Source organism: Octopus sinensis, linkage group LG4 (assembly GCF_006345805.1).
Source record: "Octopus sinensis linkage group LG4, ASM634580v1, whole genome shotgun sequence".
Taxonomy (NCBI): Eukaryota; Metazoa; Mollusca; class Cephalopoda; order Octopoda; family Octopodidae; genus Octopus; species Octopus sinensis.
The window spans coordinates 22,339,174-22,356,130 of record NC_043000.1 but is presented as its reverse complement, the minus strand read 5'-3'; the positions used below and the strand labels follow the sequence as shown (position 1 = coordinate 22,356,130).

General features: G+C 37.9%; 1 protein-coding gene across 3 annotated transcripts in view; it reads left to right on the top strand.

Moving 5' to 3' along the window:
- The window catches only part of LOC115210929 (protein arginine N-methyltransferase 1-like), a 41,922-nt gene extending 26,885 nt beyond the window's left edge, over positions 1-15,037 (top strand). For 2 of the 3 annotated variants that reach the window (XM_029779718.2, XM_036501896.1), the window contains exon 2: positions 12,161-15,037. In XM_029779718.2, the coding sequence (XP_029635578.2) occupies positions 12,169-13,527 (1,359 nt within the window). In that variant the 5' untranslated portion in view covers positions 12,161-12,168 and the 3' untranslated portion in view covers positions 13,528-15,037. Of the gene's footprint in view, positions 1-8,850; positions 8,948-12,160 lie in introns of those variants that run through there. The other variant, XM_036501897.1, reaches the window with a different exon arrangement.
- Positions 15,038-16,957: the final 1,920 nt, after the last annotated feature.

Below are 16,957 nucleotides of genomic sequence, written 5' to 3'. Positions count from 1 at the left end.
ATGACCTAAGTTATTGATCTTTTGAGATTTAAAAAAAAAAACAAATCAATTGTTTCTTTCCCTGCATCATTCATTTTAGAAAGTCACTAAACTTGTAACCAAACAATTATGGAGTGACATATTGGCATTAGTTCAAAGTAGTAGCTAATTTGGCACCATTTCAATTGTACAAAATAACTTCCAGTGTGGACTTACTAGATTCACTTCTAGATTTTCTAAACTTACAAATCGTTCTGTGACGTAAAATGAAATTCTTATTTTCTGATCTTTCCAAGATTATTGGTTACTAAAATTAAATCTGAGTCAGTCCGACATGAGAATGTTTTCACTACATTTTTTCAACTTCACCTCTATCTCTGTTGGATAGATCACATGAATAACTTACCTAAAACTGGGTTTGAACTTCCTTCCTCCACAATCAAAAACGCCATAATTGTTGTGGTTTGTTCATGAATCTGGAATTTCAACAGGAGTGCTATATTTTACATGTTCTTCTTTCAATAAATTATGAAGCTACAATATTTCAAAATGTTCTTAGATTGTTTCAGATAATTTGGTTAAAAAGTCACACCATTATTTATTTATTAAAAGCATTTCCTTCAGAACGTTAATATCAATAATAATGATTGAATTATTAATATATCCTTGTAACAGGGTGGTCAGCTGGCAGAATTATTGGCACACTGGACATTATATTTAGTGGTATTTCATCCATCTTTCTTCCTTTTGGGGTCAATAAATTAAGTACTGGTCAAGCACTGGGGGGTCAGTGTAATTGTTTTACCACTTTCCACAAAAATTACTGGCCTTGTGTTAAAATTTGAAAAATATTTCCTTGTAGTGAGAATGTCTTGAAGTTAATATAAAATATTGCTTGAGTTTTATTTTAACTTCTTTTTTTTTTCTAATGTGAAATTATATTGTGTTTTTCACCAGTCTCAATTGTTAGATTTTCCCCATGTTGGAGCACTCTCTTCCAAGGTTTTAGCCAATCATATCAACTCCAGTACTTACTTTAGTCTGGTACTTCTTTTATCAATATCTATTTGTCAATTTTCTAAGTTAACTTTTAATGTAAAGAGAGGCAATCCAATGTATAAGCCCCCCACACACACATACACACACTTGTGTGTGCATGAATATCTATATTCTTTTACTCTTTCATTTGTTTCAGTCATTTGACTGTGGCCATGCTGGAGCACCACCTTTAGTCAAACAAATCGCCCCCCAGGATTTATTCTTTGTAAGCCTAGTACTTATGCTATTGGTCTATTTTGCCAAACTGCTATGTTACAGGGATGTAAACACATCAGCATTGGTTGTCAAGCGATGGTGGGGGGACAAACACAGACAGACAACCCCCCCACACACACATATATATATATATATATATGATGAGCTTCTTTCAGTTTCTGTCTACCAAATCCACTCACAAAGCTTTGGTTGGCCCAAGGTTATAGTAGAAGACACTTGCCCAAGGTGCCATGCAGTGGGACTGAACCTGGAACCATGTGGTTGGTAAGGAAGCTACTTACCACACAGTCACTCCTGCACCTATATGTAGAGTAAGTGAATAAAACAATAGCATTTCTGACATTATATTATAATAAAATACATATTTTCATACTGGGACACATTGGGTTTCTGCAAATGTACTGCACTTGTGTATGTATGCAATGAGTATCTATGCAGTTTCCATCTCCTAATTTTCCACTCCTAAAATACACTATAGATTGCAGGCGAGGGTTCTTGCTTATGGTGCCATACGGGGAAACTTACCCAGAATCACATGGTTTATAAAGTGAACTTTTTAATCATTCAGCTCTGCCTGTCCCTACTGCACAAACATTTCCCCAAAATAGTTTTGCTAGTAATAGATAATGAATAAGCTAAAATATCTGTATGCCATTTCCTGTTGAATATTTCTTATACAGGAAGGAAAATAAAGACATAAAATGATGACTTGTTGTTGCTGAGTAGCCGTGATGTTTACTTCAGTAGATCTGCCACAAAGATAACTGATTGAGGAATCAATTGATCAGTGTTTTAGCCATAGACATTTTGACTTTGATGTAGGAGTGTTGCAGTAATAAGCAGACTTCATTGTAAAAACAACTGAAGTAGTTTGATGAGGGAGAGTTAGCTGCAATATTGAACAGGTTGGGCAATTTAACCCTTTTGTTACCAACCTGGCTGAAACCGGCTCTGGTTCTGAGTACAAATGTCTTGTTTTCATAATTTTTGAATTAAAATCTTCCACCAAACCTTAGTCACAATTTATGTTCCTAACACTAGCTTAATGATAACTAAGTTATTTTACTAAATTCTTTGTTATATTTAAAGTAATTGAAAGAAACACAGAGCATTTCAAAATAAATACAGTAATGAAAGGCTTAACTGAAAGGAACACTGATCATCTCAACAGAAATTTGGTAACAAAAGAGTTAATAAATGTTTAATTTAACCCTTTTGTTACCAACCCGGCTGAAACTGGCTCTGGCTCTGAGTACAAATGTCTTCTTTTCATAAGTTCTGAATTAAAATTTTCCACCAAACCTTAGTCACACTTTATGTTCCTAACACTAGCTTAATAATAACTAAATTATTTTACTAAATTCTTTGTTATATTTAAAGTAATTGAAATAAACACAGAGCATCTCAAAATAAATACAGTAACGAAAGGTTTAAATAGAGTATGAATTATTTGTTCATTCTTGTATATAAGTGTTTCAAGGCCATTTTTTCCCTACTAAATCATGCAAACCCTGTAAAAATCTTTCCTATTTTGCCCTATCTTCTACAAGGCCCCTTCTCAACCCTTTTGCTTTTATTAACCATGTCCTTCTTGGTCTTCCCCTTCCTCTTCTTCATTTTGCATTCATTTCCGTCACTTCTCTCCCCTTTCTTCAGGACATGGTCCAGTGACCTCATTCCATTTCTCTTCACATCTGTCACTCACCCTGTTTCCACCATTCTTTGCAATTCACCTCTCTTGCTATCTTTTATCTTTATTTGTTTCAGTCATTAGACTGTGGCCATGCTGGGGCACCACCTTGAAGAATTTCAGTCAAGCGAATCCTCCACCCACCAGGACTTTTTTTTTTTAAAGCTTGGTGCATATTCTATCAGTTTCTTGACCAAGACACTAAGTTACAGGGACATAAACAAATTAACACTGGTTGCCAAGCTGTAGTGGGGATCAAAGACACACACACACACATACACACAGGCATATGCACACACACACATACACACACACATCGTCATCATTATCATTTAACATTTGCTTTCCATGCTGGCATGGGTTGGACAGTTTGACAGGAGCTGGTTCAGCAGAAGACTGCACCAGGCTTCAGTGTCTATTTTGGCATGGATTTTATGGTTGGATGCCCATGACAGACATCTTTTAGTTTCTGTCTACCGAATCCACTCATAAAGATTTGGTTGGCTTCAGGCCACACCATGGGATGGAACCAAGAACCACATGGTTGGGAAGCAAAGTTCTTACCACACAGCCATGACTGAAGTATATTGATATTCTTTTCTATTCTAGGCACAAGGCCCGAAATTTTTGGGGGAGCGAGGCCAGTCAATTAGATCAACCCAAGTACACAACTAGTACTTAATTTATCGACCCCAAAAAGATGAAAAGTAAATTCGACCTCAGCAGAATTTGAACTCAGAAAGTAAAGACAGACGAAATACCTATTTCTTTACTACCCACAAGGGGCTAAACATAGAGGAGACAAACAGATTAAGTTGATTACATCAACCCAGTGCGTAACTGGTACTTTATTTATCAACCCCCGAAAGGATGAAAGGCAAAGTTGACCTCGGCGGAATTTGAACTCAGAACATAAAGACAGACAAAATACCACTAAGCATTTCACCCGGCATGCTAACGTTTCTGCCACCTCGCTGCCCTGAAGTATATTAATATTGTGTGTGAAATAATCCAGATGGGTTGTTTAAACTGACACATCATAATCATCATCAGCAGCAGCATTTTAATGGCTACTTTTCTTTGCTTACATGGCTCAGTGGTTAGAGCATCGAGCTTACGATCGTGAGGTTGTGAGTTCAAATCCTGGACTGGGTTGCGTGTTGTGTTCTTGAGCAAGACACTTTATTTCACGTTGCTCCAGTTCACTCAGCTATAGAAATGAGTTGCGATGTCACAGGTGCCAAGCTGTATCGGCCCTTGCCTTTCCCTCGGATAACACTAGTGGTGTGGAGAAGGGAGGCCGGTATGCATGGACGACTGCTGGTCTTCCATAAACAACCTTGCCCGGACTTGTGCCTGGGAGGGCAACTTTCTAGGTGCAATCCCATGGTCAGTCATGACCGAAGGGGGTCTCAGCATGCGGATCAGATGAATCTATGCTGGAGTATTTTTTTTACAACCAGATTTCCTTCCTAGCATCAACTCTCAGCTGTTTCCAGGCCAGGTAATAAATTCTCCAGTGTATAAATAACAAACAGCTCAGACTTAATTACACAGAGAACTGGAAACAAACAACACCATTTCATTGTGTCTTTTGTTTCGTGAAGTTTGTGCAACATGTCGAGATGCCTGGACTGCAAGCAAACAACATAGCTTGTATGGACAGTGATTCTTTTATTTACATTTGACACATATTTGTCCCCATCTTGTTTGTTGTTAACACAGTGTTTCGGCTGATGTGAAATTTCGAACCTGGGTTCTCATTCCTAAGGTGGTGGTATTATTATTATTATTATTATTATTCAGGTCACTGCCTGGAATCGAACTCAGAATCTTGGGGTTATTAGCCCGCGCACTTAACCACTACACCTGTGGGCAATTATGGAGTGAATTTTAGGGCTTATAAATCTAATATTTTCCTATCCTTCCTTAATACCGGTTCCCATATGCTACTCATATCTACACTCGGTCTGCTTAGAAAGTTGTATATGTGCTGCTTCTTTTAGTTTTCGTATTTTCCAGTGTTGTTCTCTCTCTATTATTTTAACTTCATCCCACAGGGGGAGGTGTCTCCATTTTTTCATACATGATCAGCTAGACCCGATTTATCAATATCTCCTTGTGTCACAGTTTTGCGATGTTCGTCTACCTTTATTTTGATGAGGCGGCATGTTTCACCTTTGTATAACCTACGACAGCTGCATGGGATGGAGTACACACAGTCGTTGGTCATATTCTCTTCTATTGGTGGTTTTACTCGAAGGAGATATTTGCAAAGTGTAAATATTTTTCTATTCCAGGCAGTAACCTGAATAATAATAATAATAATAATAATAACAACAACAACATCGAAAAATACCTTAGGAATGAGAAACCAGGTTCGAAATTTCCCCAAGACACTTGATGAAAGCTGGAGGGTATATCAGCTGAAATGTTGTGTTAACAACAAACAAGATGAGAACAAATATCCATCAAATGGAAATAATGTACATAATTCCTCATCTCTTAAATATAGGCCTGATGCTTTTGTTTACAAACAACAAACACCTGTAGCAATGAAGAAAAATACAGATGCACTCACACACACACACACACTCACAAGGCATTAGTCAATCCACTGCTATGGTATGGGACATTAATTGATACAGTGAGATTGAACTCCTAACCGCTTGGTTCCAAAACGATTGTCCTGATCACACAGCCATCCCTCCACCTATTAAACACCATTTCATAAGCTACTTTAAGCTTTTCCATTCACAAACCAGTTTTTTTTTCATGGGTGCAAAGTTGATAAGGTTTTCCTACACTATTTCATCATCATTATCATCATCATTTAATGTCCATTTTCCCATGCTTGCATAAGTCAAACGGTTTATTGATTAATTAGTTAGAGTGCTATTCTTATAGACAATACCTTCTTGGCATTAATTCACAAGTTTGAAGAGATGCAGAGGTTGTGAGTTTGAGCCTGACTCAGAGCGGAAGTCTTTTCTACCATAACGCCAAGCCAACTAATACATTGTGAATGAATTTGGTCGGTGGTAACTGTGTGGAAGCCTGTATGTAATATATATATATATATATCATCATCATCATCATCATCGTTTAACGTCCGTTTTCCGCGCTAGCACGGGTTGGATGGTTTCGACCGGGGTCTGGGGAGCTAGGGATTGCCCCAGGCTCCAGTCTAGTCTGGCAGTGTTTCTACAGCTGGATGCCTTCCTAACGCCAACCACTCCGCGAGTGTAGTGGGTGTTTTTTACGTGCCACCTGCACAGGTGCCAGAGGGGTCTGGCATCGGCCACGTTTGGATGGTGCTTTTATGTGGGGGGGGGGCAGAAATATATAGGGGAGCACCAGTGGGGAGGGGTGGTTCAGAGAAATGATGACAGGTTCTAGGCAAGTAGAACGTAGGATATCAAGAGAGGGGTAATGCATGGTGAAATAGCGTATTGAAGAGGGGGGTTCGAAGAGTAGACACCTATAATGGTGGTGGGAGGAGCGACATCCGGTATAGATGGAGCAAAAGTATAGAGATATCCGGTATTGGTGGTGGGGGTGGGCAAGGGCGGGTGCACCGGGAATATGCGAAGTATATACATGTGTGTTATTGCTAGTACTTTATAAACTAACAAGTTATATTCTTTTGTTCTATTTGTTTCAGTCACTTGACTGGGGCCATGATGGAACACTGTCTTTTAGTCAAAGACCTCAACCTCTGGACTTATTCTTTGTAAGCCTGGTACTTACTGTATCATAATCTTCTGCCAAACTGTTAAGTTGCAGGGATGTAAACACACCAACATTGGTTGTCAGGCGATTTGCACGGGGTGGGGGGGTCAAACAGACACAACAACACAAATAATTATGTACAGATATATACAACGGGCTTCTTTCAGTTTCCATCTACCGAATCCACTCACAAGACTTTGGTTGGCCAAGGCTATAGTTGACGACACTTGCCCAAGATGCCACGTAGTGGGACTGAACCCGGAACCATGCAGTTGGGAAGCAAGCTTATATATATCTTTCCTTTTACTCTTTACTTGTTCCAATCATTAGACTGCGGTCATGCTGGGGCACTGCTTTGAAGAATTCTTAGTCTAATGAGTCAGCCCCAACACTTACTTCTTCTTAAGCCTGGCACTTATTCTATTAGTTTCTTTTGCCAAACTGCTAAGTTATGGATGGGGGAACAAACAGAGATACAGTGACACGCACGTGCATGCACATACACACACACACACACGTGCGCGCGCATTGGCTCCTGTGCTGGTGGCACATAAAAGGTACCCACCACACCCTTGGGGTGGTTGTGTTAGGAAGGGCATCCAGCTGTAGAAAGAGATTGGAGCCTGGTGCAACCTACTGTGTTGCCAATCCTCAGTCAAACCATCCGACCCATGCCAGCATGGAAAACAGACGTTAAACGATGATGATGATCTTGATGATGATATACAATGGTCTTTTTTCCATCTACCAAATCCACTCACAATGCTTTGGTCAGTCCAAGGCTATAGTAGAAGACACTTGCCCAATTTGCCACACAGTGGGACCGAACCTGGAACCATATGGTTGGGAAGCAAACCTCTTACCACACAGCTGCACCTGTGCCTGGATGTATGTATATATGTATGTATGTATTGTATATATGTATGTAAGTATGTATGAATGAATAATAAATTTTGCCTCATCAGATAGTTAATATATAGCCTTCGTTATAGCTTTCCAACATGGAAATGTCTGACCTTGTCTAATTTAATATTAAGCAGCTAAGTTAGCATTAACATAATTAATGGAGTGAGCATTAAAAAGCTAACTGAAAATAATTGTGTGATAAATATATCGCACTGCTGTATCCAGTTATAGCATGATATAATTGTCCCCGTTACTTAGCGGTTCGGCAAAAGAGACCGATAGAATAAGTACTAAAAGGCGGTGCTCCAGCATGGCCGCAGTCAGATGACTGAAACAAGTAAAAGAGTAAAAGAGTAATGCAACATAAGTGAAATATAATATAATTTATTTTAATTTCCATATTGTAAAGTTACTGCATGTTTCATTAAGTGTTGCCAGTACTGCCTGACTGGCCCTCGTGCCAGTGGCACATAAAAAGCACCATTTGAGCGTGGCCATTGCCAGTATCGCCTGACTGGCACGTAAAAGCACCCACTACACTCTCAGAGTTGTTGGCATTAGGAAAGGCATCTAGCTGTAGAAGCTCTGCCAGATCAGATTGGAGCCTGGTGCGGCCATCTGGTTCGCCAGACCTCAGTCAAATCGTCCAACCCATGCTAGCATGGAAAGCAGACGCTAAACGATGATGATGATGATGATGAGAGTAATAAGTTCAAATATTATTGTGAATAGAGTTAAGAAAATCCTTTTGGGATTTATAAAACTGCACCCAGACAACATTCTACATTAGTCCTGCTGTTTTAGAATTTAACACATTTATTCTGTAATTAAAAGAGCTGTCAGAATGGAAATCCCAAAGCTACTGTTTGAAATCTTAATGTTTCTGTTGTGTGAATTCCTGGATCCTGCTTTTGCCTTGTGGTACAGTATCAAGTAAAATAACGACTGCCAAACAAACTGTAGCTCATTGTAGCTGCAGTGTAACTTGAATAAGTGGAAAGTAGTAATGAAGTAGGACTATTGTATTTCAGAGATGCTCTGTTGATAGTCTTCTGTTGCTGAGATGCATATTTGTATCAGCACAGCTATATTTAGTAATTCTAATTATATCATGGTTTATCATATCAATATCTCTTGCTGATTAAATAAACATGTCATTATCATTAATTTGGGAGTTACAACAAATCAAATAACCATAAAATCCAGAAATAAACTCGGTTTCAGAGATAAGTGTTCTAAAATCTTCCCTTCGTTCTAGATTATTTTACCTTAACATCTCACCTTGAATAGGATCCCAGTTACATTCCTAATTTTCAAGACAGCAGAGGTGCCAAGACTGTAACATGCTGAACTCAATGTTGTAGGGTATTTAGTTTCACCCACCCACTGACTTTTGGAATCCCACTTGACACTAAATTTAACTTTCATCACTTTTGGGCTGATAAAATACCAGTAATATACTGGTGCACTTTCTGTCAATTCCACTTTCTCCACAAAAATTATTCTGAGTCTAATGAAAATCTTTATTATTTCTCTTCATTTATATTTTTGATTGTTTATTAGCTGTATTCTGCCCTCCAAGTGACTGGAAGTCTGTTATTTCAGTATTTTCTTCGTCGTTTATCTTTTACATTTTGCTATAGTTTTTATGAATAATTATACTCTTTTACTCTTTTACTTGTTTCAGTCATTTGACTGTGGCCATGCTGGAGCACCGCCTTTAGTCGAGCAAATCGACCCTAGGACTTATTCTTTCTAAGCCTAGTTCTTAATCTATCAGTCTCTTTTGCCGAACCGCTAAGTTACGGGGACATAAACACACCAGCATCGGTTGTCAAGCGATGTTGGGGGACAGACACACAAACATATACACACACATACATACATACATACATATATATATATATATATATATATATTATATATATATATATATATATATATATTATATATATATATATATATATATATATATACACATATATACGACAGACTTCTTTCAGTTTCCGTCTACCAAATCCACTCACAAGGCTTTGGTCGGCCCAAGGTTATAGTAGAAGACACACGCAGTGGAACTGAACCCAGAACCATGTGGTTGGTAAGCAAGCTACTTACCACACAGCCACTCCTACCACCTATAGTTTATAAAATAACAGGTTTATATATATCTTTTCTTCTTTCTTTTACTTATTTTAGTCATTAGACTGTGGCCATGCTGGGACACTGCCTTGAAGAAATTTTAGTTGAACAAATTGACCCCAATACTTAGATTTTTGATTTAAAGCTTGTACTTATTCTATCTATCTCTTTTGTTGAACAGCTAGATTCACAAAAACATATATACATATCATCATCATCATCATCATTTAATGTCTGTTGTCCATGCTGGCATGAGTTGGACAGTTTAACCAAGGCTGGCACACTGGAAGGCAGCACCAGACTCCAGTCTGTTTTGGTATGGTTTATATGGCTGTATGCCCTTCCTAATGCCAACCATTCCAAGAGTGTAATGGGTGCTTTTATGTGCCATTTGTGTGACACTGGTATCTGCCATGACTGTAATTTTACTTGGCTTTATGGGTCTTCTTCTCAAGCACAACATAATGCCAAAGGTCACAGTCTTTGCCTCTGCGAAGCTGCCAAAGGTCTTAGTCATTGCCTCTGTGAGACTGCCAATAGCCTTGGTCATTGCCTCTGTGATGTAGTCATTGCCTTGTCTCGCAAATCCACTCACAAGGCTTTGGTCAGCCTGAGGTTATAGTAGAAGACACTTGCCCCAGGTGCTATGCCATGGGACTGAACCCAGAACCATATGGTTGGGAAGCAAACTGCTTACCACACAGCCATGCCTGTGATGTGTGTGATGGGTTGATTGTGTCTTGTGACTGTGCAGAAAAATAAAAAACTCACACATCTTATAGGTTTACAAATGTTTCAACAGCAAAAGCATAATGTACACTAGTTCAAACCATGATGGTAATAATAAACGAAATGGTAAAACATTAGCTACAAAAGGACACCATTACCATCTGGCTAACCTCACTAGCACCAGAGTAATGGTTATGTAAAATATGGGAGATTTTTCTGCTGCATCCTCTACGACTATTTTAATGTTCTTTTATCCTTTTACTTTATAAGCCTTTTGATAAAAAGTTTCTTTTTTTAATTTTGAAAGTTCTGTCTTATGATTAATTCTTTGTAACTTTAATAAATGAAAGCCACAACACATAGCGTTAGCCTTTAAAATGAAACTTTTCATCTATTAGGGTTCTAAAAAGTTGTCTGGTGATTCACATTGGTCATGGAAGTTGTGTAATTTCAGTCAATGTAAGAAATATATGATTGGTATTAATTGAAATACAAATAAAGAAGCTAGTCAAAGGTTTTGTGTACCAACTCCACTGAGAATATTTTGCATGTATATTGATGTGTATGTTTGTACATCATCATCATCATTTAACATCCACTTTCCATGCTGGCATGGGTTGGGCGGTTTGACTTAGGACTGGCAAGCCGGGAGGCTGCACAAGACTCCAATCTGATCTGGCAAAGTTTCTACAGTTGGATGCCCTTCCTAATGCCAACCACTCTGAGAGCATAGTGGGTGCTTTTTACCTACCACCTGCATGGGGGCCAGTCAGGTGGCACTGACATCAACCACACTCAAATGGTGCTTTTTACATGCCACCGGGATGGGAGCCAGTCAGGTGGCACTGGCATCAACCACACTTTCAGCCGTTTGCATGCTACCGGCGTGGGTGCCAATCAGGGAGCACTGGCATCAGCCACAATTGCCATTATGTGAAAAATATATTTAAACCAGAGATGTTGGCATCTTCAACATCTCTCCTACAGTCACCATCAACAGAAATCTTATCATTATTCTGAATGAAATAATCAAATATGAAATAAAAATCTGAAAATGGAGAGAATATATCTACTATTCACTTCTCCCTGGCAATGATAATGAGGGCAATCTTTAGTGGAATGTACCAGAAACTTTTAGATTATAAAATTAAGATTTAGTTTCTTTATCTTTTGAAACATGCATCAAAAATTGCTTTTTGCTCTTTTCTGTTTCTCTCTTTTTCTCTTAGTTCTGTTCTTCATGTAAACAGAATGGTCCCATCCTTGACCTACTTATCTCTCACTCACCCTATCTTTTTCCCCGAGACTTTAAGGCACAATCTAGCATTACATCTTTCAGAAACTGACTTCCTCTCCTCACATATGTAAATAAAGTTTGAAAAATAGAAGTCGAAACTAGTTCTGAGTGTTTTTCACAAATTATTCTGAGAGTTCTTTATGTGTGCATGCACATACACATATGCATGTGCACACTCACACACATATATAAATACATATGTATGTGTGTGTTTCTATATGTATGTGCATGTATGTATATGTGTGTGTGTGTGTGTATATCTGTGTGTGAAAATATTTTACTGTGGAAAAAAATAACTTTTATACTATGTTATTAAACTTTGATATGTCACTGCAGTATAATTTCTAAACTAGACTTCTATTTATTTAACTTTAAACAGATATATTAACTGAACTTTATTTTTATTTCTATAGTTTGGAAAATGGACTGCAAGGAATCCATTCTGGTTAAGAAGACATCAGTCAAGAACTCGACTCCTTCACAAGAACTACAGAATAAGTCACCTGCAAAAAACCAAAGTCTAGATGATGCAGCGAACATGAACCAATCATTTCCAGAAGATACAAAAGAGAAAAGTATCACAGAATCACAGTCCAATTATTTTGACAGTTATACGAATGTATCCGTCCATGAGCTCATGATTAAAGATAGACCAAGAACACTGGCTTATAAGCATTTTATTGAGAACAACAAATATTTATTTCAAGACAAGATTGTTCTGGACGTTGGGGCTGGAACAGGTATTCTTTCTTGTTTTGCAGCCCAAGCTGGAGCAAAGAAAGTGTATGCTGTTGAAGCAAGTGACATTGCAGAGATCTGTGAAGATATTGTCTATCAGAATCATTTTGAAAATCAGATTACCGTTATTCATAAACCTATTGAAGAAGCTGAACTTGACTGTAGTTGTGTGGATGTCATTTTATCTGAATGGATGGGATTTTATTTGCTTCATGAATCCATGTTAGACTCGGTACTCTACGCGCGTGATAAATGGCTCTCACCAAGTGGTATTTTACTTCCTTCAAGGGCAAGTTTACATTTATCTCCTGTTTCTATGAAAGAATATCACAATGACCATTTTTCTTTCTGGAAGAATGTCTATGGACTTGATTTCTCACCAATGATTCCATTGTCTCTCAAGAAATACTTCAGTGATCCTGTTATTGAAGTTCTAAAACCAGACCAATTAATGTCTCCAGCTCTTCCAGTTTTTGATATTGATTTAAAGACAGTTGCATTAACCGAAATACAATCAATTAGCAAAACATTTATGTTTAGTCTTCAGAAAACTGGAAGTGTTCATGGTTTTGCGTGTTGGTTTGATGTGATTTTTGAAGATAAAATCAACAAAGAATTTTCTAAAAATTTAACTCTATCAACTTCACCTTTTGCAGAAGCAACTCATTGGAAGCAAACTGTGTTCTTTTTACCAACGCCATTGCTAGTTGATTGTGACGATGAGATTCCTTGTACTCTGACTCTGTCGCAGGATAGTGGAAATAAAAGACATTATAACATATGTATTGAGGTGCCTGACGATGCTATTGAAAATGAAGCTGCAACAGACGATAGTATAAATATTACTGGGGATGATATTGATACACCTGAACAGCACAGTATTCCGTGTAACTGCAGTGCACCTAGATGTCAGCTAATTAAAACCATTGTAGAGAAATATGATGATGAGCAAACCGAACTGCAGAATGACAATGTGATTACTGTTACATCAGAAGAAATGGATGAGGAAAGTGAGCAAGATATTTCAGATTCCACTTCTTGAGTTCTCTACTAAATCACTTAAAACAGACCGAAATAATAAACACTGTTAGTTGCTAGTAAATTATTCTGTGTGTTCGTTACACGGCAGGTTTCTTACTACTTCTATTAAACTATCTTCATCTTTATCCTCAACATCATTATTTTAAGAGATCAGTTTAAACAAAGTGACTCTATTAGACCAGCAGTCATTCTCAAGTATTTCATGTTCTCCTGTTACAAACTTTTACAGGAATACATCTCGTATTTTTCTATCAAGTTGCCTATTGTCTTACGGCACTCCATAAAAACAGGTGCTTATACCAAAGTTAATATATAAACATGTTTACACTTGTATACATATCTGTACATACAAAGTGTATGAAACAAAATATATACATACATACATATATATATATATACATACAAGAAGCAATGGATTTAGTTCCATGGCAAATCATTTGCTCAGAAATTACAGAATTGTTGATTGTTTTGTTTTCCCTCTCCCTTCTCTTCTTATGAAATGTCTGAAAGGGTAGAACAGTCAGATGGTTATTCTGTCTGCCTACTCTTTCTTAAATCCCTACCTGCAGTTATAGAAGAGTCTTTTGTTGTTCTTCTGTTCCCCCTTCTCCTCCTCCTCCCCTCCTCCCAATGTTTACATTCAATTTTCTCTTTCTGCCCCTTGGTGCTATATTATTAGATCTAAAAGTCATTAATTATAGAAATTCAGTTTCATCTCTCAAGCTACACATCACTTAGATTCTAATTCTGTTTATCTGTTTGGATGTAATCCTCAAAATATTCAAAACAATGCATTATAGTGCAGCAATTTTTTTCAATAACGTACCAAAAAGGTAATTAACTATTTAATTGAATTGAAAGAGAAAAAAACAAACCAATTAGTTTGTGTACATGTACTGCTGCAAGAATATGCATGTATAAGTATTATGATGTGGGTATACACATCTGGTGTAAAATGGTATTACACAAATAAATAGTTGGTTATGGTTATCTAAAAATAACCCATTGCAGAAATATATGTTAAAACACAGAACGCACTCCACACTACTCGAACGTAGGTATGATACTCAGTATTTCACTGTTCAACTATTGACTGTTAAACCAGCCCGTTAACAGTTCACTTGGTTCTTCTTTATGATAATCGGTGAGTCCACCTTCAGTCACGCAGGGGTGTTCAGGATTCTCCCATAACAATAAGTGCTTGTGTACATGTGTGTGTGTCTGTGTCTGTCTGTGTGTGTGTGTGTGTGTGTAAAAACCTTCTAGAATAGGAAATAATAGAAAAGTGTTTCAGCTGTGATTATCCAGGGTCTTTTTTTTCCCCTAGATACAGTGAATATATAGGGCTACATTGGGTTTCATATGCAGATTCCATAATAGAGTGAATATATTGTTTGTCTATTAGTATGCCTGTTAACAGCCTGTGCGGAGGCGCAATGGCCCAGTGGTTAGGGCAGCGGACTCGCGGTTTCGATTCCCAGACCGGACATTGTGAGTGTTTATTGAGCGAAAACACCTAAAGCTCCACGAGGCTCCGGCAGGGGGTGGTGGTGAACCCTGCTGTACTCTTTCACCACAACTTTCTCTCACTCTCTCTTCCTGTTTCTGTTGTACCTGTATTTCAAAGGGCCAGCCTTGTCACACTCTGTGTCATGCTGAATCTCCTCGAGAACTACGTTAAGGGTACACGTGTCTGTGGAGTGCTCAGCCACTTGCACGTTAATATCACGAGCAAGCTGTTCCGTTGATCGTATCAGCTGGGACCCTCATCGTCGAAACCGACGGAGTGCTCCTATTATATTTTTGTATATGTATATTTTTGTATATGTGTTTTTATACAGGGAGGGTAAAAAGTAAGTAGGCATTAAAAATTGGTAATAAAATGCATATTCCTTATGAATTTATTGAAACAAATGATACATGTTCTTTATTACATGGGAAAATGAAAGTATATCTTCATATTTCAACGTAAGCACTGGTGGCGCAACCAGTTTTGTTAAACAGCCAGGAATGGAATAAACAACCTCCTGGAGGACGTCGCCTGGAATATCATTGAGAACCTCCTGAATCAGTGTCTCCAAGTCCTCTGGTGTGCGAGGTTTTGTTTTGTACAACTCCTCTTTTGTGTAACCCCATAGGTAAAAATCACATGGAGTGAGATCTGGAGATCTTGGAGTTCTGGACTTCTGCGGTCACAGTTTTCAAGTTTTAGCTCCTGCACATAATGGGGTTTCCACAGACGAAAATTCAATTCTTTATGCAACACCGTACATATTGTATGTCTTGTTAGTCCACTTTCATGAACAGCTTAACATGTTGATTTTTGCAGGCTGCTATTAAACATTTCCTGCACTGTTGCCACATTCTCCGCTGATCGGAATGTGGTTGGATGGCCACTTCTTCTTGCATCATTTACAGAGCTCGCAGTCATCAGCTTTGCATGCTTACCTTTCCATGCACACCATTATCTCTGAACCAAAACAATGGAATTCCACACTTCAGTGCGTGCTGCTATCTCAGCTCACTCCTGAACAGTCAAGTGACTAGCCATCTGGAAAATAAGAAATCCCCATTAGTATTGTTTGTTTAAAAAATGTTTCATGACTTCAATGATACTAAAAATTCCATAAACAATTTCTTAGGCCTAGTTACTTTCCACCCACCCTATACATACATATATATATAGATAGATCGATAGATATCCTTTTTCTTTTCTCTCCTTGTTTCTTTCTGTGTTCCTTTCTGTGGAAGAGCGTAGGCTCAAAACGTAAAAGACTTTTTCAATTCCCGAGCATGATACTAATACATCTGTTTGTTTTCTACACCACCTGTCTTCGTCTTCTGTTTTTGTCGTGAATTCTTCCTATATATATATATATATATATATATATTATATGATGTATAATATATTACATGATATATATACACATTACTTTTACTTTTTTCAGTCATTGGACTACTGCCATGCTGGGGCAACAAATCAACCCCAGTACTTATTTTTTAAAGTTTTGTACTTATTTTATTGGTCACTTTTTGCTGTACTGCTAAGTTACAGGGTTTAATCAAACCAACAGTAATTATCAAGCAAGGGGGAGGTTCAAATGGAATCACAAAAACAAAAGAAAATTACTCACAAGACATTGGTCAGTGTGGTGCCACAGTAGAAAATATTTGCTCAAGGTGCCATGCAGTGGGACTGAACCTGGAATTGTGTAGTTGTAAAGTGAACTTCTTAACCACACAGCCATGCCTACATATATTATGCACAACAGAGTGTAAATAAGAACAGAAATAATTTTAAATATTACAAGCTTCCTGATGTCTTCTTTTACGCTTATGTTGCATGTCCATTTCTCATTTTAAAAACCAGCAGTAGTCCTCAGCATGTTTGGTGTAAGTCTGCAACTGTAGTAATTTTCTAGTTCTTTGAA